At 44.6% G+C, this 22,869-nt stretch overlaps 1 protein-coding gene and 1 long non-coding RNA gene across 3 annotated transcripts in view; both read left to right on the top strand.

Annotated features, from left to right (window-relative positions):
* Positions 1 to 22,869, top strand: part of LOC105454879 (zinc finger protein castor homolog 1-like) — a 79,381-nt gene that overhangs the window by 48,885 nt on the left and 7,627 nt on the right. The window contains exons 5-6 of the mRNA XM_011697819.1: positions 3,181 to 3,632; positions 6,137 to 6,200. Coding sequence (XP_011696121.1) covers positions 3,181 to 3,632; positions 6,137 to 6,200 — 516 coding nt within the window. The remainder of the gene's footprint in view (positions 1 to 3,180; positions 3,633 to 6,136; positions 6,201 to 22,869) is intronic.
* LOC105454878 lies at positions 16,166 to 18,616 on the top strand. Of its 2 annotated transcripts, none has more exons than XR_975063.1 (2): positions 16,166 to 16,418; positions 16,576 to 18,616. It is a non-coding gene; the product is annotated as an uncharacterized LOC105454878 (long non-coding RNA). The 2 variants fall into 2 exon arrangements; XR_975062.1 differs by having other exon boundaries at positions 16,540 to 18,616.

The raw sequence follows: 22,869 nt of genomic DNA, 5'->3' as shown, positions 1-22,869 counted from the left end.
TCTAACTAATTATTAATTTTTTATGTAAATGGAAGCATTTTAAATGTATGTAATTATGTAATATATCAATCATGTAATGCAACTGTCATAAGACAACAGGCATAAAACTCTAATTTTAGATTTTTTTTTCTTAAAAACCATACGGTTAATTGGTTTGAAATTTTAATATGATATTAGTTTCGTTTTAAAGAATATTCTATATAATTTTTAAACAGATTGAAGTATTTTGATTTTGCTATCGAACCTCCTTAAGTTTTCTCACGAGTATAATTGATTTATTTTCATTCCTGTATCGCAACGTCGCGACGACGTTATGTTTCGCACGGTGTTTTATAAACGAGGAATCTCGGAAAGATGACTCGCCGCAACAACCACGGTTTTTTTGCCACGATTGTGTATCGATGGAGCATGACTCGCCGCTATGTGAGACGATTTGGAGCAAAAGACGAAAGGGAGAACGTCTCCGGTGGAGAAGAAACATAGGATCCCCGCGGCGCGGTACCTTCTCCGGACCGGGCCTTAAAAATCGAGTCAATTTAAGGACTCGGCCGCGAGCGAGATACAGAGAAACGCGTATATGCATGCGATTCTTCAGGAATCTCCCCTTCGCGAGGATGAGAATTCATTTAATACCGGAACGAGCGTCGAATCTTTTTGCGCTATTTACGACGGGCCTCCTGCGTTATACATTTTTATTAATTATAATCCCCTATATTAATCACACAAGGAACAAAGTTCTACGTTTAATCACGATACTCACGAAAGATATGGCACCGAGATCGTGCCTCGGCGAATCTGAAAACTTAAAACGTTGCCAATACATATATTTGCTCAACAAATATTTTCCCACAATACACACAATCAGTTCGTCGTTCCTTTGCGGGAGTCCGCATGGATAGTCATTTTTCATTGACTGACAAAAATCCTGTCGATGGTAAAGCGAGCCATCCATCGTGATACAAAACACTTCATTCGGTTAACGAAAAGGAAAAAAAGGCAGGAAGCGCGTAAAAGAGTGAAGAAAAGATCTAACCGCGAGAAACGAGGAAGGATAAATTGAAAAAAAAAAGAGAGATGGGGTTTCGTAATTTTAGTAGACGTCATCGATCTAACCTTCGGGAAAGGCGTTCCAGGGGGGTCCCGGAGTTTCTCTTTCAACGAAGGGATCTTTAAGCCCTTTCCTAAGTCTACTCCTATCATGCGCTTCTCTCTCGTTTTCCACATTCCTCATCTATTCTCAGAGTTTACTTGCGCGAATAAAAACGCATCCTATCTACCTGGTGTCCGCGGATTATATCCGCAGGGTAAAAATCCACTGAAAACAAACTTTACCTGCGTCATTGAATCATTGAGTCGTTTGCGATTAAAACTTCATTTTTCCAACGGTTTATATATTTCTTAAAACTAAAATTGTTTTAAACATTTTTCAGAAGATCTTATACATATATTTTTCGACAGTATTTTACTTTTATACAAAGCAACTCGTGCAAAAGCAACTCGTGCCAAAGCAACTTATTCAACTCATTGCCTTAAGTAATTTTAACAAACTAAACTTGTTAAAAGATATGATTCATATCATTTTATATATACATATTATATTACATAATAAAATTTATTTTATTAAAAATACTACTGAAAAGATCGGTTAAACGGATGCTATTCGATAGGGTATCAAGTATTACGAACTTGTTTTTTATACTTTATCCCATATATATATAGAATAGAGCAGATGTACCTGCCAGCAGTCGATTACGCGGCTTTTAGAATCGAGACGTCTCAATTTCACGACTTCGAACCCAAGAAAAAACTTCCCCCGCGGTCTCTCCCTTTTACCGCTTTTTGGACCAACCGCACATCCCCGTGGATTCACCGCCTCTTCCCAACTTGTTATACCTTTAGACCAATCCGGAAGCCAATCACCCCTCTGTAAAGTCTCTGAAATTACGAAAGAACGAAAGAATCGCGAGGAATCAGTCTCGCCAGGAGACTGGCGAAGATCAGAGCTCGATATAGAATATTTGGAAATTTTTAATTAGGTACGTAACAGGATTTCAAATTAGACGAAGTAATGTTCTTTTATTTCATTTAATTCATTCTTCTTCTTTAATTAATTGAAACAATACAAAAGAGAGAAATATGAATTAATGAGCCAAACAAATTCTATCATCTTGAAATTCATCAAGCTATATATGTAGTTTTATTTTGTAATAATCTTATAACGAAATCTTTTATGAGTGATCCTTTATAGGTTAGTAGTCTCAATTACTTATTTTGAATATTATTTTTAAATTAGCACACTGAAAATATATTACAAGTGCGAAACATTTGCGATTCTCCGTTTAGATTATAATATATATTTAAAGACTTAGAACTAGCTTGGCTTATTAATTCACTTTTATTTCTTTCTCTAATCTATCTACTGATTGTGAGTCTTGAAATTATTTTTATTGAAATAATACATGTAATACAACAACCTCTCTAGCAACAATTATAAATGGTAATCGATTTAGTAATCGTGAACTGGTCTGAATAGACCATTTCTGGCCGATAGCTAACAATTTTACAACGCTTCTTATCGAGACTTAAGCTTTTTTAGAGCGCAAAGTTTTCGTTTAATTTATGCGAGTCTTCTTTCATTGAAACAAACATGCAGGAATTTCACTTGTCATTGTTGTAGCGAGTTATATTCAATAAATAACACACGTCCGCGAGTTTCGCTTGTTTTTTTTTTGCTCAATTTGCTTTGTGGTCAGCTTGCTTGGTAAACGTATCTATTCAAGTTGGCCCCGATAAGAAGCCAAAGTTAACTATTTTATGGATCGCTCGAGATATTCCGCGGCTCTCGTTAAACCTCACGAAGACTCGTAAATACGTCAATAACGTTGATACGTCAATGTTGAAATAGCTTTTTTCTCCCACTTCCCAGTTAGTTGCAATAATACATATTACGCACCTTGGATTTCTCGAGAAAGAAGTCGTATATCGTTGATAGCGAAAAACGGCTTCGTCATCGATTACGAAACCATTGAATCCACGTATTGACTCTGCGTTCCGTAAATTCTTTAAACTTTATTTCTTTATCTATATAGAAATTTATTATCTATTTCAAATATTAAAAAAAAAAATGTTCCGTTTAAATCTTAACGAACGACGGTAAAAATGCCTTCCTTTTTCTCGTAGGAAAAATGAAAGTGAAGGAGGAGAAGGACGCCTCGTCAATGGCGCCAGGAAGTCCACCCACGCCTCCGCATACCCCGCAAAGTCCACAACGCGCAATTCCGTCTCTCGGCAATCTGTCGCAATCCTGTCAAACGTCAAACGCAAACTCGCCGAATTTGCAGCAACAGCAGCAGCAGCAGCAACATCAGCAGCAGCCGCCGCAATCGCAGCAGCATCAATCGCAGGTGCAGCAGCAGCAGCAGCAGCAGCAACACCCCATCCACGCCGTGACCAATTCTCCATTGAGTCAAATATTGGTGCAGAATCCGGCATTGGCGCAACTACTGCAACAGAATCCAGCGATTTTGTCGCAGAATCCGCAGTTGGCGCAGCTGCTGCAGCAGAATCTGCAGGCTCAGATGGGCAGCGTGCTGTTTCAAAATGTGAGGCGGGAAGAGTCCGAGGACTCCAAGGTAAGTCCTGCCCTTCGTGGTCTAATGATTATTTTGCGCTCTGATTTCCTCCGTCCCAGAGTTCATTCACCCTTCAGCCGAGGTTATGGACTCAGAATCTCGCCTGCTTGCGAAGGTGTCGTTTACGATCTGAAACAGCAATTTTTGCAATCGTTATATTATACAAATTCTAAAGATCATTATTACGTGGAATTCGGACAAAGGCGCGAATGTCGGCGGATTATCGGGCGTGCTAAAGATTTCAAGTAGCGTCGAATCGCCCCGCTAGGTATTTCGTCAAAAGCGAGACAACCGCGCGGGCTATCCAAAAACAATACGCGATGACTCATCCGTGTCGCCGGCAGATCATAAAGTTACCAACGGGAGCTGGTGTGAGCTTAAGTGTGCTAGAATAATTCAGCGCTTCCTAGAATCGTAAGCGACGAACAATCGGTTATGATACGTCGTAATAAAAGTCGATAGAGACTTCGCCGCCTGGTGATCATTCGCTATTGTTGAATATCTTCGAGTTTTCTGTTATTCATCGAGAGTACACCATTTATTTCCGCAACTCCCTATCTCGAAAAATTCCATATTCTTGAGAAATAAAAAAAATTGAAAAATATGTATTTTACAAAAAAATTATAACGTACGTATTTTTACATGCACATTTTACAACTCGACAAATTCAAAGATTTTACAAAATCTGTTTTATTTTAAGATACAAGAAAAATATATTTCTTATCAAAATTAAGGCAAAGATTTTTATACATTAGATTTTTGTATTAATAGATTTTAATATTAAAACAAGATTGAATATAAAATTCAATATTATTGCATTATCATTACATCACGATCAACGATACGATTTCACAAGTACAAATGTCTAACATACGCTAGGATACTAAAGAGGAGACACGAAACCGACGATCCAGCTATGGGATCGCTGCCGTGGAATCCCATACAGGGAGAATTGAAATTATTCCCCCGATTTTTGTCGTGTCGTTTACATTATTTTCGCCTTTGAATATTAATGGGCATATGCTCTCCGGCGTTATGGCACAAGAAGTAACAACGGCGTATAATACTCAAGTCTTAACGTTATTCTATTGTTTGCAAATCAGCTCTATTGTTTTCTCATATACCTCTATACTCTCTCGCATACCCCTCTCTTTGCCCCTCCCCATGCTTCTTACCCTTCCTTGTCCTCCACCTCCCTCTCCTCCTCCACCTTTTCCTTCATCGGCGGTGGCCCCCCTTCCCCCTCCTTCCCTTGCCCGTCCTTTTATCGTCGTCTTTCTTTCTCTTATCGTTACCCATGCTCTCCTCTCTCTCTCTCTCTCTCTCTCTCTCTTCCCAGAATCACGATGGGGCGATGCGGAAAGATTTTTCCCAGCCATCCTCTCCGCGTCGATCGCTCGATATGTATGTTATTATGCGCGATACGCTGCAATCCGTAATATTAGGCACGGAAGGTCGTCGATAATTATGAACGAGGAATATAAATGTTCGATTAGAGATTGTAGAATTGATGGAACGCAATGGTCACGTACGTGAGGCGAGTTCTATTAGATTCGACGGAATTAATCGATTGTTCCGGCGCGGCGCTCGATCGGGCACAGCACGAGAGGTTGCTTCTTGTTAGGAGTGAAGTTCACAGATCGGTACGAAGAATCTCATCGGACGACAATGCAATGACGCATTGCAGCGTAACAGAATACATTTAGTATTTATATATGAAAAGTAAACTTTCGATAAATTTACATGCTGACGAGATAAAGTTCCTTTAAGATTCGACAACGAGTTGCTACGTGCACTCTATTTAATTCGGAAGGATTTAATAAATCAAATCCGTGAATAATTTTCAAGACGAACGGAAAATTCAACGTCAACGAAGAGAAAAAAGGACGACAGGCGGGGTAGACGGACGACGATGTAGTAACCGGTTCATAAATTCATCGTTGGATCTCAGCTAAGGCTTCGGAAATCGTACAGCATTCGAATAATTTGAGCCGCGATGGGGCTTCCGGCAAGTGTCGTTTCTTCGTCCGATGTCTCTCCCCTCCCCGAGTAGCGTCTGTCCTTTATTTTTTTTTATAGGTCTCTCGACTTTTAATCTTACAATTAGTGCTCCGCTGAAATGCGTTCGATAAATGCAGAATCATTTCGCAAACGAAGGAATCGAATTGTACTGCGCGTCGATATATAAAAGTTAGTTGGTTACTCAAAATTGAAATGCCGTGGCAGATATGCCCCGGGGTAATTTCATTACTTGGTAGCAGTAGGGTTAACGAAGGATGTTAAGCGGCCATTACGAGCGAGCCTGAGGCCATAACGCGATTAGTTCGCGGAATATAGCCGGGTCTCTCTTTCGTACGATAGATTTTACAGAAACATCCCGCGTCTGCCGTGCGCGGTTGCGTGGGCGGCACACGCTCGGCGTCCCCCTTTTCGCTTCGTCCCCTTCGCTCGCGTACGGCCCTGGGCACGCCGGTGCATTGTACATCGTAATGTATTTCTTTTAGGTACCGCCGACAATAGCGAGCCTGGCGGCGATGAAGGTGGAGGCAGCTGACCCGAAGGTTTCCGGTGAGTTACTATTTCCTCCTGCTGACGGAATTATCGGGATCGTAATTAGATTCGAATCGAGACTGCCGCGTTCGATGACCCTCGCTCGCGCGCGCGCGCGCGAACAAAAGGAAGGTGAAAAGAAAAAAAAAATAAGAACGAGGCGGAAAGAGACACTCGGCGGCGCGGCGAATGCGAAATCGTCGACGTTCGGCCGCCGCCGATGGTCTGGTTAGATCAGGTGATTTGTGTAATCGACAGCTTTAATCGTCGAGCGAATCTATAATGATTAGAATCGGAGACAATGTTGTCGATCGTACGCCACACGACGACGTTTGACCTTTAACGGCGGTCGGGATAGAAATAATCGGTATGCGTTCGCCGCGTTCGCCAGAAAGACTGGTCGCGCGTATTCCGGCTGCGGAAGCGGTCGGACGTGCGCGCGACGAACCGAACATTCAAAAATCAAACTTCTCGTTAAAAGTCTCGAAAAATTCTTGTCAGAAGCGCGATCTCGCTTCCTCTCGCTTTATTCTCGATGTCGGAATTATCTTTGCCACGAAATGCGTTTCCTCCCGAGGGAATCCATTTCCGTCTTCTCCCTCAAAGCGGATTTTCCCAACGGGAATTAATAATCGACCGCGGCTACGCGTGGAGAACGAGGCCTGTGCGGAGAAATTGCGGCATCCAGCGTATGGTGCGCCGAGCGCACCACAGTGGGCCCGCATCTTTGAGTAATTATCGCGCATTCCTGCATGCCACGTGACAAATATGAAGCTATACGTAAACCGGGGCTTTTGAAGTGCCCCGTCGGGGCGCTCTGCTCTCCCCGCGGCCTTTATTTGTCTCGATCCTCGCAAACCCGTGAATCGTGGCGCAACCTGACGAATCGCGGCCGTCCGTCGCTTTCAGTGTTTTGTACCCAGGGGCTGTTCCCCCTTTATTGGAATATCCGCCCACAGCATTATGGGAATTATCAAGGAAATGGGATGAGTGCCAACGCGGCTCCCACGAGGGGCCCGAGGGGGGGTTGCTTCGACCGCCGGTGATAAAAGAAACCCAGGATTTATCAATCTCTCTCTCTCTCTCTCTCTCCCTCTCTGTCCTTTCCCATGCTCTTTTTGAAGACTCATTTGACGTACTCTATTAAATACTCTGAAATATATAAATATACGCAATACGCGAGTATGTCTGATCGGGACAGAAGAAATCGATGCTTCGTAGTGATCTTTGATTTTATTAATTATCGTAAAGACTTTCCGCGATACAGAGTTTTTTTAAATTAATCATTATTATGACGAAATCGAGAATCCATGATTGCGTAGAAATATCGCTCCGTTGCATATAGCCGGTAATAGATGAAGCTCTGTATTACATAAAGATGTTTCTCGCTGACGTTCCTCTGGGGCACTATTAAGATCGATCGCGTTGCTCCCCACCGTCATTTCACTATCGGCATGCGAAGCATCATTTTCCTTGGAAAACGTTCGCAAACAACTCGTAATCTTGCGGTTTGTCGCGCAATTCCCGTCCGTCGAAACCGCGAAAAGATTTCGCGACGGAAATCACGGCGTGCACGACGAAGAGGGGCACACGCGCGGAGAGAACATCAAGTAGAGAAAGAGAGAGTGGGCGGCCTCTCGTTGGATTTTCTCGTCCAGTGACATATTCCCACAATTTCGGATCGGCCAATCCAACGTCGACCGGACGATATTAAACGCGTGGTGGGATCTGCTGCGAAATGGAATAAAATAAAATGTGTATGTTGTTCGCGCGCGACTAAACGCAGGCGGGCGCGGTGGCGAGGGGAAGTCTCTCGGCAAGAGAAAGAGAACGCGCGGGCAGGCACACGCGAGAGAAAGATAGAGACGTGAATGTATGCGTACGTGGAAAGGGAAAGAGAAAGAAAACGCTGCGAGAGAGATGCGGAGAGAGAGAGAGAAAGAGAGAGAGAAAGAGAGACGCTAGCAATCAAAGCTGATTAAGCCCACAACTGGGGAATCTGTGGGGCCAGTGTCTCACGCCAATCTTGCCCAATCAGCCGGTTGGCCGGGGAGATTTAAAAAATAGAATGCCTACTGTCAATTGTCCCATAATTTAAATAAATCGAATAAATGGACAAAGTGGCCAATTAGAGTAGTTGCTGGTTGCTGCTTTAACGCATTATTCTCTCTTTCTCGCAGTGTCTTCGACTCTCCTCTCTCGTCTCTCCCTTCCCCTCCCCCTCCCCCTCCGTCCCCCTGGCACACCCCCTTCCTCCTCTCTCCCCTCCTTCGTCTCGCTGAAGATGCTGTCCTCCTATTTTCCCCTCCCCTCCCTCGCACGCTCCCGATACTGTTCGCCGTCGTCGTCCTTTTAATTCTCCGCGTTTGACATCGACGTGCCGCTGCCACCTTGTCTTCGTGTCGAGGTGCCTTCATTACGTCGTGAAGAAGATGACCATCAACGACGCGCAACGTAAACGTATGATGTGCCCGCGCGAGATTGGTAATTCGAAACATTAGACTGTTAAGCCTACGGTGGATTCGCTACCGCAGGCAGCGAGCTTTCCGGAATCGCTACCAGTCTGTCATTTACCGAGATTGGTATCTCGAACAGTAGCCTATTACGACTGTCCACACAGATAAATAACCCCGCTTTTATTTTCACTTTGAAATTGATAGCTCGCACATTGGATTACTATGTTTCTCAGCTGCGAGCATAAATGTTCCAGCGCTGGTATCATTTAACACGCACTTTAAAGTTAATCTTTAAAATTAATATAAAGCTTCTCTCCGTTAAATTGACCAGATAAGTTTCTCGGAATCAAGTAGCATACGCAGATACACACTGTGCAATTTTGATATTAATATATCAAAAATACCTGATTGTACTGCATTTTTATACGGACTGGTTAAACTTGGAAACAAATTTACGATTACACACCGTTCTATTGCTGAACGTGAATTCGATGAGCGAGGTATATCTTCGGAGGAAAGAAAGAGAGTGATTCGCGCTCCACCATCTCTCATTGTCGGTATATCTAAATGAAACGCGGCATTTCTCGATCACCGAATTCTACGGCTGGACTTTACCAATTATAACAATTTACGACTTCAACAATTATCGCCGTTGTACATGCGCCATCGGTCCGCACCTGTTCGACATACGTTCACAAGGAAGCTTTAATAGCTTCGTTGATATCTGTAACCATCAATTTCGTGCAAATACAATTTAATTAAGCCGCGCTATCGCGCTACGACTGTGAGTAATATCGACATCGTCGATTCCTAACGATCGCATCTGTCAATTCATAAAGAGAACCCCTTAATTAATCGAGGCGTATAATCTTTGAAATACGATGCAGCGCTGATAGTTTAGAAAAAAATTCATCATTTATCTTAATATTTTCATCATTTTTTTTTTTAATGATGTGTCTTACACATATTGTGTAGGTATTATATGTGTCGAGTAATTTGTATGACTAATTAAGTTGCAATGAAGCAGTCATTCTAGAGGACGGTAATTGTTAGAATTACACATTTTCCCTGATAGAACCCGAGAGAGGTATTGTTATTTAGACGACTCCGTCTGAACACATCTAATTACACGAAACAGACTCGTTAACGTGAAATCACGAGTCTGGAAGACGGATGGTGTAGGTAGGTTCTGGATAGATGTACATAGATGCGCATGTGCCCGTCTATATACACACGGGTTGCCCGGTCCGCGGGCAGGCGGCCGAGCGAGCGAGCGAGCGAGCAAATAACAAATAAAGCATAAACAGGAGCTACGATAAATAACTGGTGCACCGCTCGCTGCATATAGTGTCGGCTATGAGCCCTCCGGGGCCACCGCTGCTCTTTTTCCTCCCGCTGACCCCTCCGGGGTCTCACCGAGGGAACGATCCGTCGCCCCCACTAAGATTACCTGCCGGATCCACGTACGTACCTGCAAACGATTGCAGGCACCGAAGAGTTAAAGCCTCGGCGACCTTTAGTTTCCGTTCGCGTACGCGCAGTTACGGGGAAGAATTTTTAATTTCAACTGCCTTCGTATGTAACTTTTTGGTAAGCAATTTAAATGATTGTGGAAGGCGTGTGTGTCGGGTTATTATCGCAGGAAAGTATATAGCAGTCACAAGATTGCCGAATCATTGCTAGCCATATACAGCTGCATCTTTAAGAATTATTCAATTAAGGAGTGACGTAGAGTATCTTGCGAAATTATTATTTTTCGTGAGAATCTCTCGGAAATTGTGTTTAAAAAATGGAACGAAATAACTCTTACAGTATTTTATATTTAAGTGAAGAATAATTAAATATCTATTTGATTTGTTTGAGAATGGAGTATAATCTGTCATTTCATGGAAGTTTACTTGAACAATCGTTTCTGCAAAAAAGAAAGGAAATAGTTATTCGCATGTAATTCAATCGAGTTTCACGCTAACTTTCGTTTATATTTAAACTCGCGAAACGGATTTCATTATTCGAAAATTGAATCGACGCAATTGTGATGACAGACGCATCGCGGTGTTTTGTTGCCACGTCCGTTTCTCGGGCAAGCAACCGCCTTAGCCTTGAAGAAATACCATTAAAAAGCGATATGTGCAGTGAAAGAGAGCGAGGGAGACGGAGAAGAAAACGAATTTCACGGTTCATTCGAAACTTTTTAAACGAATTTACACGCGCCGTCCGCCACGCTTCGAAGGGGTTGAAACTTTACGAATTAACCGCTAAGTAAATATTTGACAGGTAAATTACAGCCTGCGTCGTTCCGCTTTCTTTTTCCTTTTTTTCTGTTGAAAACGCTTTGCTTTATAGAATTATCGAGGAACATATATAGGCGCTGCGGCGCGACCGTTTTTGCGTTTATAATGCGACGGGCGCTAATTCAGTATTCGCGGCGACAGATTTTTCGATAAACGGCGATAAAAACCGTACGCGGCGGCAATTTTTATCGTCGCGTACTCACGGTAATGGTCGCGCGGTTCACGGTTCACCTAGACCCGCGCGAACAATGGCTACTTTCGTCGACGTGAACGCAAACAATGCTTACGCCGTAATTCGTGGTCCACTGTCCGCGTTCCCAGGCGCGTCTTCCCGCGAAACAGCTCGTCATCGCCGTCTCCCCTGCCTCGTAAAAAAACCCGGAGCGCCTCAAAGACCGAGGAGAGATACGAAATTTTATTATTTATATATGAAATTTATTATATCGCCAGACTGGCCCCGAGGGGCCCAACGCGGGCAGTGACGGGGAGGGGGGGGCCCTGCATCCTTCGTTTCTCTCCCCTTTCCCTCCTCCCCCTCTTTATCGTTTCTGCGACGTCTTCTCGCGTCGTCCCGCACGTCGTCGGTCTAATTTATCGTTCCTCAAACTTTTTTATTAATCTCTTACCTCCCGCGGAATCGCGAACGTCGCATTTAAAAGGATCGTCGCGGCGGTCACCGAAATGCATCGGTACACAGACGGAATGTCGTCCCTCATTTTTCGCTCCACCACCATGTCGCCGAACCCTTCCTCGTCCATGCCAATCCGACGCTCTCTCGGAGCCGGCGATTCCACCTTTCTTCGTCTTTTTCCCCCGGTTCCGTATCGTTTACGTGGCCGCGATGCTATCGGGTCGCAGAAGAAAGACATTTTTCCGCAAACGTACGTTATACTCTTCGCATGCATAAGGAGAAGAGGTGATGCCACGGAATATTAAATCAAAATAATTGAAGGTTGTAGAGAAACGAGATTGAGAGAGAGAGAGAGAGAGAGAGAGAGAGATATAGAGAGAGAGAGAGAAAGAGAGAGAAACAATTAATTATAAATTAACATATAATGTTAAATATTATAATTATTGTGTTGTAAATATACAATGATAAGCATTTATAAAAGCATTGTTCGAGAGAGAAGTAATAACATAAGCTATATGTAAAAACGTGAACGTTAATATGTAACACGTTCTCTCACAAACTCTTCTGTTAACAAGGTTTACGCCAATATCACGCGAAATATTCAAAGGTCCAATCAACCTCACCGCCAAGAGTAGTATTTAATATCTGCCATCCTTTTTGCCGATCCTGGAATTCCAGGGACGTTCCCCTCCATCTCCTTTTTCTCCGTCCACCGGTTTCCCCGTTCGGGATTCGACGAGATCTTGCGAACTTAGCGCGCGGGAAAAAAGCGCCTCGGCTAATTAATAGAGCGGGATCCAGACCCCCGAAGGGACCGAAGGGGAGAGGAGGGCAGGGCGGGTGGGGAGGGGAGGGCGCTCTTAGGACCCCTTGCGAAAAATAAAATACGCTCGTGGAGTAAATTAACGGAGAGCGGTGGGGCAGAGGGGAGGGGCAGGCTGCCGCGAGCTAATTAATAGAGCGAGGATCGCCGAGGAGAGTGGTGGTGGGCCCCCGGGTGGATTCTCGAATCTCCGCTCGTTTACGCTCGTTTTTTGCAACGGAGGATGATCCCGGGGATCACGGTCCAACGCCAGAGATTTCGCTCATCACCTTGCGCAACGTGTCATTTACCTCATTATGGAATACATGCCGAAAGAGTTTTATGCAAATCTTTTTTAATCCCGCCATTCTCGCCACGGATTTTGACTGGCACCGTTAATTACAGTGTCCCGCTTAATTAATTCAATTCTTCGCGGTACTTCACGCGCGGTATTTTATCACATGCAATTTCGAGAGAGAGAGAGAGAAAGAGAGATTAGGAGAAGCTATAGGAGAACGGCCGCGACGCGATAAAAATGGCTGGGTTCGAAAAGGGAATTGCGAAACGGGCGAAACACGAATGCCGCGATGTTGGCCGCGCGATTGGCCCCGATCGATTTGTATCGGGAAACAGCTATTGGCAATCGCATGCCGTCCTCGAAACTCAGGAATCCATCCGTTGCTCGATCGGACGATGGGTCCTCCCCCGGTCTCTTCCCCACCCTGCTTGATGTCGTCGCTTCACGTCCTCGTTTTTTCTTGGCCGTCGTTTCGCGATTTTTCAATCGCCAAGAACATGCCTATATTCTCATATCGGCTATATCGAATTATCCGCACAAAATTAGAATTGAACGAAACAACGAAGCAACTCCGACGTGCGAGATGTGCAACATTCTTATCTCGTGCAACAGTTAAATATAATTACGGTGTTAAGCAAAGGGTGAATTTTACGGTAAAATAAGAAATGAATTTTTCGCAGTCATTTCTAAAGGTGCCTTTTCATGTTGACGTTCGACGCTCATTTTTAGCTTCAAAATTACATGATCATAGTTGGCACGAAAGCGGCAACATCAAGTTTAATGTCAATCGTATCATTCGTTCTTAAAATGTTCAAAACAAAACAACAGCCTTTGACACTGAAACTGAGAAAATCCAGCTTCTTTTTTTACGCTAGCGTCGAAAAAGTCTCGTGACTACCAAAAATCCAGCATGTTGATTTCTTTACTGCTTATGTATTACTGCTTAAGTTTTTCTGTGTGCCATGGTCCTAACGCTAAAACAAGCGTCTTATGAATTTGCACCTTAAGAGATACACGTCAAAAACTCTCTCGAAAGTCAAGTCGATATCAATACATAACGATCCTAACAGTTTACGGCCGTCAATCTCGGAGAGGCGCGGAACGTCTTCTCTAAAACGTCACCCTAGTTAAACGTCGTCGATATAGGTCTGCGAAGCCCTTCCACCGCGTTTGCCGCGGAAATGAAGACATCGCCGACGGATGACTCTTAATCATCGCCGACGAGTTCGAAAGTGGACTCGCGCCGAGAAAATTACACGGTGTGTCCCTCGGGTCCGATCGTTGATCAATCACGCGTCCGAGAACGAGACGGCGGCTCGTCAGCACCCTCGGACTTCGCACTCGCGGCGAGACGAAGCGACCGATCTTTTTCTACTCGTCTGCCTCGACTGTCGGCTTCGCGTTTTGCGCCTTTCCGACTGTGCAAATCGCGGACCGATTGTAAACCGCTGCAATTCGGAGCGGTTACAATTGCAGACGCGGCACAGATGCGCGCGCGGTACAGATTGGCGTGTTCCAAGCTACTTATTGTCGCGTCAAGATTAAATATGCGGTATCGAAATTGGAACGTTAATTTAGGTTTTAATGCAAATCTTTCCTCAGCATCTAACATATTAGTTCTTCCATCGTCCTGTATGTTTTTTTTCGATCACTGCTCCGTTTTCCACGAATTAACCGACTGTTATTTGATTGGATCCTCGAATCACTCTCTACCCGGGATTTTTGAATCATATCCGCGTCTTCCGCTCCTCACATCTTGCTCGCGCTCGAAAAAAGGGTCTCCCGAAATATACGGAATATCCGCGGGCGCATCGTCGGCCGGCATCCGGTTGACTATTTCGAGAATATAATCACGAAACGAAGCGCCTCGCCTCGCCTGTGTGCCGCAGGCGAGCGGGGATCGGGGGGGAAAGCGTCGCACGGGAACGCGAAAGAAGAGAGAAGACGAAAAAGAGATTGAAAGGAACGCGCTTGCTCCGACGGGGGAAGAGAAGAGGCCGACTCTCTTCTCTATACAAGAACGCTTCGCGTTTCCACCGTTTACTACGTTCGGTCGCGTTACTTGAAGTCTCGTCTTCTCCGTCGCCGCGCGCTGCATGTTTCATTCCGTCGTCGGAGCGTCCTGGCTTGTAATGGGCCGTACAAAGTTCGTTATACATAGTGGGGTATTACGGTCACAATGTATCATCGCGATTAATTCTTTTCTGATCATATAATTCGTTTCTGATCACAAAGTAAACGGCACGGATGATTTACGAGCCGTGGTACATTTCCAAGATCGATTAGCCACGTTCTTTTCCGCGTTTTTCCGCGACGATATTTTTTTGTTTTATTTTTTTTTTTAGTCTTTCGTCTTGTCATAAAGAGCGCACTCGATTACACGTCGATGTTCAGTGGGACGTTGATAGCTGCTCACGAGCGTGAGATAATTTTGTCGGACATCATTATCATCGGAAACGATTGTCTCGGAACGGATTGAAAAAGCAGACCGATGTTTGAATTGCCGCTTCAACACTTGCTCCCGTGTTGCTTTTCCGTTCTTCCGCGAATCCCCTGTGATCTGCGATGCGCGGCCAGCTTTTCCCCGAGAACGAAGAAAACCGCAGACTCTCGCGGGCTCGTCGTTAATAAATAGACCTTTTCTCCTCCCTCTCGTGTCTCGCGGTCCCCCCTCGCCGCGCGCCACGCCATATAACCCGCTCGCTCGGAGCTCGTTGCCTCTTCGGCGTTTTAGTAATTCGAGTTAGCTCTTCGACTCTCTTCCTTCTTCGTCGCCTCCTCTTCGGCGCCCCTCCGGCTCCATCGGTCGTCCGTCTGTTATTTCGCGCTTGACGCGAAAAGCAAGAAAAAGGAGAATTGGCGGCCTCCGTGCGAGTACCGGGCGATGGAAACGGCCGAGAGAAAGAAAGAGAGAGAGAGAGAGAGCGCATAGCGTCAAAGGAGAGAGAAAGAGAAAGAGAAAAGTGAAAGAGAGAGTGAGAGAGCTAAAGAGGGTCGAAGAGGGTCGAGACCAAGACCACGAAGTCGCTGATTGTTTTAGCGCTAGGCCAAACTAAAACGGCCGGGAGACTCAGAGGGTCAGGGCCGTGTGTGAAAGGATTTGGATACGGAGATGAGTTTTTCATACACATTCGCAATTGATCGACGCATAAATCAATAAATCTTTTTTAATCTAAACTTGAATAATATCGTCTCGATATGTAATAAAGTGTATAATGTTACTTTGTATTATAAATATGAATGCTTTATAATATAATAGAGAGAGAAAAATTAATATTAAGAATTAATATTGGATTTATCATTTTTAACGAATTATCAATATATTTGTAGAATATGTTCAGTCTCACTTTTGCTAATGAATATTTTTCAAATGACTCCAACGTCGATATTTTATCAATACGGTCCTGTGAATTTTCTAACGCAAGAAGATCGCTGAAAAACGTTCCTGCCTGTTTTTTTTCTCTTTCGTTCTTTTGTTCTTCAATCCCTTTCTTCGCCTGTCCGCACAACGAGGCGGAGACGATAGGCGACGCGTGCCAAATCATGCGAGTGGAATTGGAGAAATTTAAAAAATATTCTAAATTTAATTACCCCACCGTGGACGACCCTCGGTCTTTCGAAATCGTGCGGGCTGCCAATGCTAGTGTTGAAAAATAGCCAATTGACGAATCGTCGCTCGAAGCGTGATCGGAGATCGCTTTGGCGCAAGAACGAATCAAAATGGCTCTCTATTGAAAACGCTGAAGTACGAGAGTGAGGTAATTATAAATAAAAACAATAAGATATTGATAATGAAATGAATTCCTAGAAGAATAGACATTTTTGTCATTTTTGTAAAATATTAAATTTTTGTTCATTGTTAAATGATATAATCTTCAGACAGATCTCATAAAGCGACAAGTAATTTGCATTCAGACTGCAGTTGTTCGATCAGACATTCCCGAGAGAAGCGAAATGGAAGAAAGGCAAGAGAGGAATCCCATGATTCCCCGAGTCTCGGGCGTCGATGGAAAATAGTGGCGCGCTTAAATAGTAGCCCGGGCTCGTTACGCGTTCGTCTAACCGCCTTGTTAAGCTAACAGTCGTATAACCGCGCCCGAGGAATATTCAAAGTTATTGGATACGCGATCTCGTAAATCACGGGGTGCTCACGCGGTACTTTGTAAAACTTCGGAATGCATCGTACTGCGCGTGGATGAGAGAAAAATCGGCGTGCGGGCGCGCTCGCGCGCATCAAGGATACTACCTTCCCCGGTACACGTGTGTGCATACATGTGTGTATGGAGTATATGACGCGCATAGAGCAAGCTCGTTGTGCCAGTTTGTCGTAAATTTCCGTTAACGAGCCGGCCGCACCGGAGAGTCCGTGGCTCGATCGCCGGGCGCGCGCTTTTCTCAGGCGCAACATGGCAGGAGAGACAAAAAACCGCCCCGCGAAGAAATATGAAGCTGAGAACCCATTGCGCGCGCGCGGAGTCATAATTTTCCCCTCGCGGAAATGAAATTGTTTATTGGCGTGCCGTTATTAACGCGGACAGATAACCGACCGCCGTTGCCATCCCCCTCGATCCGGACCTGGCTAGCTGTTGGCATCGCCAATGCGTAATGCGGCTCATGTTTATCACGCGCGCCGCTACTTCAAATTCGAAACAGATGAAGACGGATGAACGCGCGGGAGTCGCGGGAGTCGTTTTATTAACCGCCGGCCAGACCCGAGCGAAGTCGAACGAGTGAAAGGAGGACTTAATTCTCTAGAAAGCTAACACGAAACGATTAACGCTAATCTGGTCTTACGCAGCGCGGTTACCAGAAGATTACATGACCAGCAGGCGGAAAGCACAATATTACATTGGTCATTAGCAGTTGATGTGAACTTTATTAATCGGACAGCCATAAATAAAATATCAATGTGCGAACGGCAAGATGACCGTTTTGCAATCGCAGTTTGTCTTTTTTGTCGGAAAATTGCTGATAAACGCCAGTGGTTTTAGTATTCTTAGTATTGATAACTTTCACGTAATTTATTTCGCGTTATTCGCAAATCGGTCTAGTGTCGCTTATCGTTTGTTTAATTTATTTCCATTATATATCACAATTCAATTGGCGCTGACGTTTTTACAATTGTCGATGACTGCGACAAATCGCTACCCTTTGACCTTATTCGACCACCAATAGGGGTAATCGATTTCCAATGTTTCATCACCGACTTTCATCATCGACAGATTTCCCCGATGTCGAGTCTCTTTATTTCTTCATCGTCCCCCGCGTCCCGGAAAATTCGCTGAATGAAGCTATGAATCGCGCGGGGAATAGAGGCGATCTCTCTTTCTCTCTCGATCACGGGAATCGAATTTCTTGTTTTGACAGCGGATCGCCGATCCGTGGCGAGCCGCGTTTTGTCGTGCACGCCAAAAAGTTTTTCGAAAGTCGAACAAAGAGACGCGAGAAAGAGGATCCGCGAGGAACAAACCGGCGCGGCACGGCGGTTTCCCCTTCCGGCTATTTGAATTTGTAGAAAGGGTTCGCTTCTGTTTATTTTTTGGGGGCCAATGGAGGGAGAAATCGTGTGCGTGCAACGAGGGGGTAGATTGCGCGCGCTTATATCGGGCCTAATGTTACACACACGGCGTTTCCCCTCGTAAAAACTTTTGCGCGTCCTACGTAAGTATAAGCTCACGAGGGAGTTCGCTTTAGTGTAAAAACCCGGGGGGCTAGATGTGAAAAACTGGAGGAACGGTACCAAGTGCCAGAGTACAATTTCACTCGGCTTCGAACCTTTGTCTCCGACAACAAGATGAATTCTTCGTATTATCTATGCTTGTCAAACACTTAACATCGACGTACTTACATTACGTGCGATCGTATCAGAACATTCTGTCACATATGTACATTATATAACGGAAATCATAGAATGGCGAAATTCCATAAGAAACAAATAAAACAAATACTATCAAAAGGAAATGTCTTCTATATCATAATCCAACATTCGAAGAAAGTAATTCTATACGTAGTAAAGTCCACAAAATTTTTTGGAAAAATAATTAAAAATTTGTAATATTTAACGTAATTATTTTGTACCTATCGAAAAGAGCGAGAATTTATTTGTACGTTCGACTCAAAAATTGTATCCGAATATTTGGCTCAGCGACGCGTCCCCTCGTTAAATTTAACACGCCCGTCATAAGTAAGGGTGCAGAGGGTTTGCAGCGTTCTCTAAAAAGGAAGGGGTTGCATGAAGCGAGGAGAGAGGAGGGGGAAAGGAGAGAGTAAGAGGGTGTATTAAGTAGTACGCGTGTAATACTGCCCCGAAAAAAATCTATACAGCGACAGCGTCCGGCGGGACGAGGGCGAGCCGGATTAAAGAAAGAGAGATTGGTAAACCCCCCCCCGTTCATTTACTGTGGGTAAAACGATACCGGTGCCACGATATTAACGAACGCGCCCTCATAAAGCAAAAAACGAGGGAAAGCGGATTTGAAGCTGCGTGTTTAAATTTTTAATTCACTTCGAGATACCATTTTTGCGATATGAAAGATCTAGACGGCAAAGGTCTGACATTTCTCTTTTGCCGTCTTCTCTCCCTTTTCTTCAAATAATACTATCGCCACGAGAGGAATGATCGTGGCGCCAATCGTAAAATTGTCGCTTATGCGCTGCAAATCCCAAGGCGGTATCATCACGTTGACGCGCTCGCATCTGCAAGCATCTGTTTAACGCTCGGTTCTCCGACAGGAAAGTCACGACACGTGTACCCGTTTCTTTAAAGCGCCGTTACGTTGAAATTGTCGAGTTGCATAAGCTAACTGTGCTGACGCTTGATTGGATGAAAGAAGGTACATTAGACATGTGCGCAGCGAAGTGGAAACAATAGGGGGTATAGTGAGAGATTGAATATCCCTGAATTATTAAAAAACCTGTTATCAAATCTCTAAAAGCGCTATGCACACAGCTGTATTAAGCGGTTCGAACCATTTGCTTGACAATTGCTCGTAAAATTTATTATAGTTAAAGGCGAGATTAGGCGAAATCCCTATGAGGATACTGATTTTTTTTTTGCTACGAGAAAATGACGCCATGAACGACGACGCAACAGTAAAATCAATTGCATTTAATGAGCACCTTCGAAGATTTATTCTGCGCGAATATGGAAGTCTCGAACGAAGCCAAAACGGAGCGCGATGCAGGGCCGGCGCCGAGACCCCTGTCCTTCCTTCCCCTCCTCCGGTCGTCACCTCGCGGCTACCTCCCCCGGTAAAGAGGGCGGACTAATTATAATGAACCCGTTCGCCACGAATGGGAGAACGGCCATAACGACGTTTATTCTCGTCCCGAATGATTCCACGGCCGACGACGTACACGGCCGCGTCGGGCAAATAAGAAAAGGATGAACCTCCAGAAGAAACGCGACGACGTCACGCCAGCGGAGAAGGTGCTAAACGGGTGACGGCAATCTCTTTGGTGGCGTCAATTATTTCAGAAATGTATTTTGAATTAAGTTTCGTCGTATCAAAAGCTAATCGACTACTTATAGAGTTTTGCGATGATTTTTTTGGCCGATAGAGAATAGCTAGCGCGAAAGGAAATTTTCGAGATTTTTAAGTAAAGATTTTTAAGCCGAGATTTTTCAGAGCAGTTTTTCTTGATACTCGCTCGACAATGAAATGATAAGAAAAAGAAAACGATCTTTTCTCTTTGAAATTATAATGTGCATTCATCATCCTCACTCGGAGAAACGCAGCATTCAGTAGAGAAGAGAAAGAAAAAAACAAAGAATCGTACAGCTGAGGGATAAGAGAGGACAATGAGCGGATCGGGGAAGCGAGAGATAAACATGCAGAAACACAGGCTTTGCAGAAAGAAAGAAGGTGCTAAACGGGACGGCAGCGAGAGCGGGACGGGAGGACCATAATGTAATTTTGACAGAAATAACACCGCCGCATTTGCCGGGAAAGACAATAAGTTCGCGACACTCTTGCGGATCTTAGAATAGTGTCGGTCGCTCTCTCTCTCTTTCTCTCTCCCTTTCCGCGCTCACTTTCTCCATTTCTTCTCTTCGCCTCTCGGTCCCCCTTATCACCTACTCTTTCCCCATATATATTTCTCCCTTTGTACGAGTCCCCGCTGGCGCCGACAGCCTAGCTACTCCGAGCTTGGGCGCGCGCCATTCAAACGGACGCTAGAAGTCCATCAGTCACGATAGTCGTCAGTTGACTTTTATTGATATAAACGATCGCTATTGACACATTCAGTTACCTATTATCGGACTAAATCTGTTCTGATTACATTAAAGTTGCAGTATGTATTATGAATTTCCAATGGAAAATGTCTCGGGTCTATTCGCCTTTAAATCCGTCAAATGTATATTTCTTTCATTATACGTCGATTCAGAACGTTGCATATCTCGTGGCAACCATCGCATATTGGAAACCAAATAAAGATAAGGAAATTAGCCTTTGTTCGCTCGCCATACGGCAGAAGTGCTGGCGAATCGATACATGGAGTGCTCTAACGTTGATTCTGGGTTATTAAATCGCATCTGGTCGGCGGCGGTACCATTCGCGAAGCCATTTTTCCGGAAACAATGTCGCGACGAGGACCATCGAGGAAGGGTTGCGGGACCTTATAACCGAGGGGGCTGTAGAGGAAAGAGGCGACGAGTGAGGGCACGTCCGTATATACCTCGTGCCTGTGTTCACTTATTTCTTTTTTTTTTCACCGGTATTTAGAACCTCTCGAGAAGAAAAAACGGTTCAATGGGGGTCGCCGTGGCTAAGACGACGAATCGGCGAGCGCAGCGGGCACTCCACGCATTATCCAAACACGCACTTTCGTTAGGTTGCGTTAACCCCTCCGTGCGCGCGCGTATTAAGCGTGCTCGCGTGTATACGTGTGTGCGAGCACACGTGTAAGTGCACAGAGAGAAAGAGGGAACGATACACGTGAGCGCGCGATGAAGGTAGCGACCGTTTTTGGCCTCGTGGTACATCGTATAAAGGGTTATTCGCTCGGCCCACGGATTAAATGATAAAAAAGGAAAGCGACCCTGAAATACGGGGTCTTTTCAGGTTCGGGCCTTTTTGAAAATTTTAAACTCCCTCCTCTCGCGCCGCGCCTCTCTCTCGGACGTTCCGCTTCCATCTCTCTTCACGATTCGAGATCGGCTCCCGACTCCTCCCCCCCCTTACCGCTCTCTGAGCAGCTTTAAGAACTACATATAAAAGGGTTCGAGTTCTCTCTTTCTCTCTCTCTCTCTCTCTGTCTCTCTTCTGTCAAAGCCGCTGGGATGCGAGGAGGAAGGGAGCCCCAGACTACGTGTCGTCCTGGGGGTTTCACATATTTTTTAAGATTTGCTCTTTAAGCCCCGTCACGTCGCGCATATTCTCCATTTGGTACCATCGATAACCGCGTGGCTCCGCGTGGGTGGTATCCTCCTTTTCCGTGCAGGGGGGAGTATCAGATCATCTTGCAATTTTTTTTGCAATGCAAAAAAAAATAATAGACGTAGTGAACTTTCATGAAATCTAATTTTCTAATTTGTTAGAATTTAAATTCCGAATCGTAGCTCAAAGAGTAAAGAGTTCTGAACTATATGAATTTAATCTTTAATTAACAATTAAAATCAATTAATTTTATTTTATTTTATTGAATAAGTTAATTGGACATGAACAAAGCAAATATGATGGAATACGGGATGTTCTATTTTTCTTGGTAACATCGAGCGTTTTAATTTGAATGACAACGTCATTCGTTCTGCACCGAGACTGCAAATCGATCGGTTTTTTTTCTCTCCTCGAAGCGTTTCAAGGCCGCGGTGTGTTTCACTTACGTACCATCACGATTTTGGCACGCTTCCCGGTTTGCATAATTAGGCGTCGAAATGTTTGACATTCTTGGATACGGAGGAGGAGTCGGCTGAAGCCGGCGTATGTGCACGTCATATTCTCCCGGGACGAACTCTGGCTGTTTAATATTTATCCACGATTAATACGATGCCTTGTACTGCAGGCCTTGGCCCGAGAAAGAGCACTTCTCGATTACGTACTTGAAGCTTCGACCCGGCAAACAACGTAGCGGCGGCAGCCAGCGCGGATTATAAATTTGTGCAAACAATAGTTTCCCGCGGCGTGAAAGCCAAAGGTGCCTTTAATGAGCGTCTGCATTCGCGAGATATACGCGACATCGAGATACGCAGCTGCGTTGCGTAATTAC

Source organism: Wasmannia auropunctata, unplaced genomic scaffold (assembly GCF_000956235.1).
Source record: "Wasmannia auropunctata unplaced genomic scaffold, wasmannia.A_1.0 LD335973.1, whole genome shotgun sequence".
Classification (NCBI taxonomy): domain Eukaryota; kingdom Metazoa; phylum Arthropoda; class Insecta; order Hymenoptera; family Formicidae; genus Wasmannia; species Wasmannia auropunctata.
This window is presented reverse-complemented; position numbering and strand designations above follow the sequence as displayed.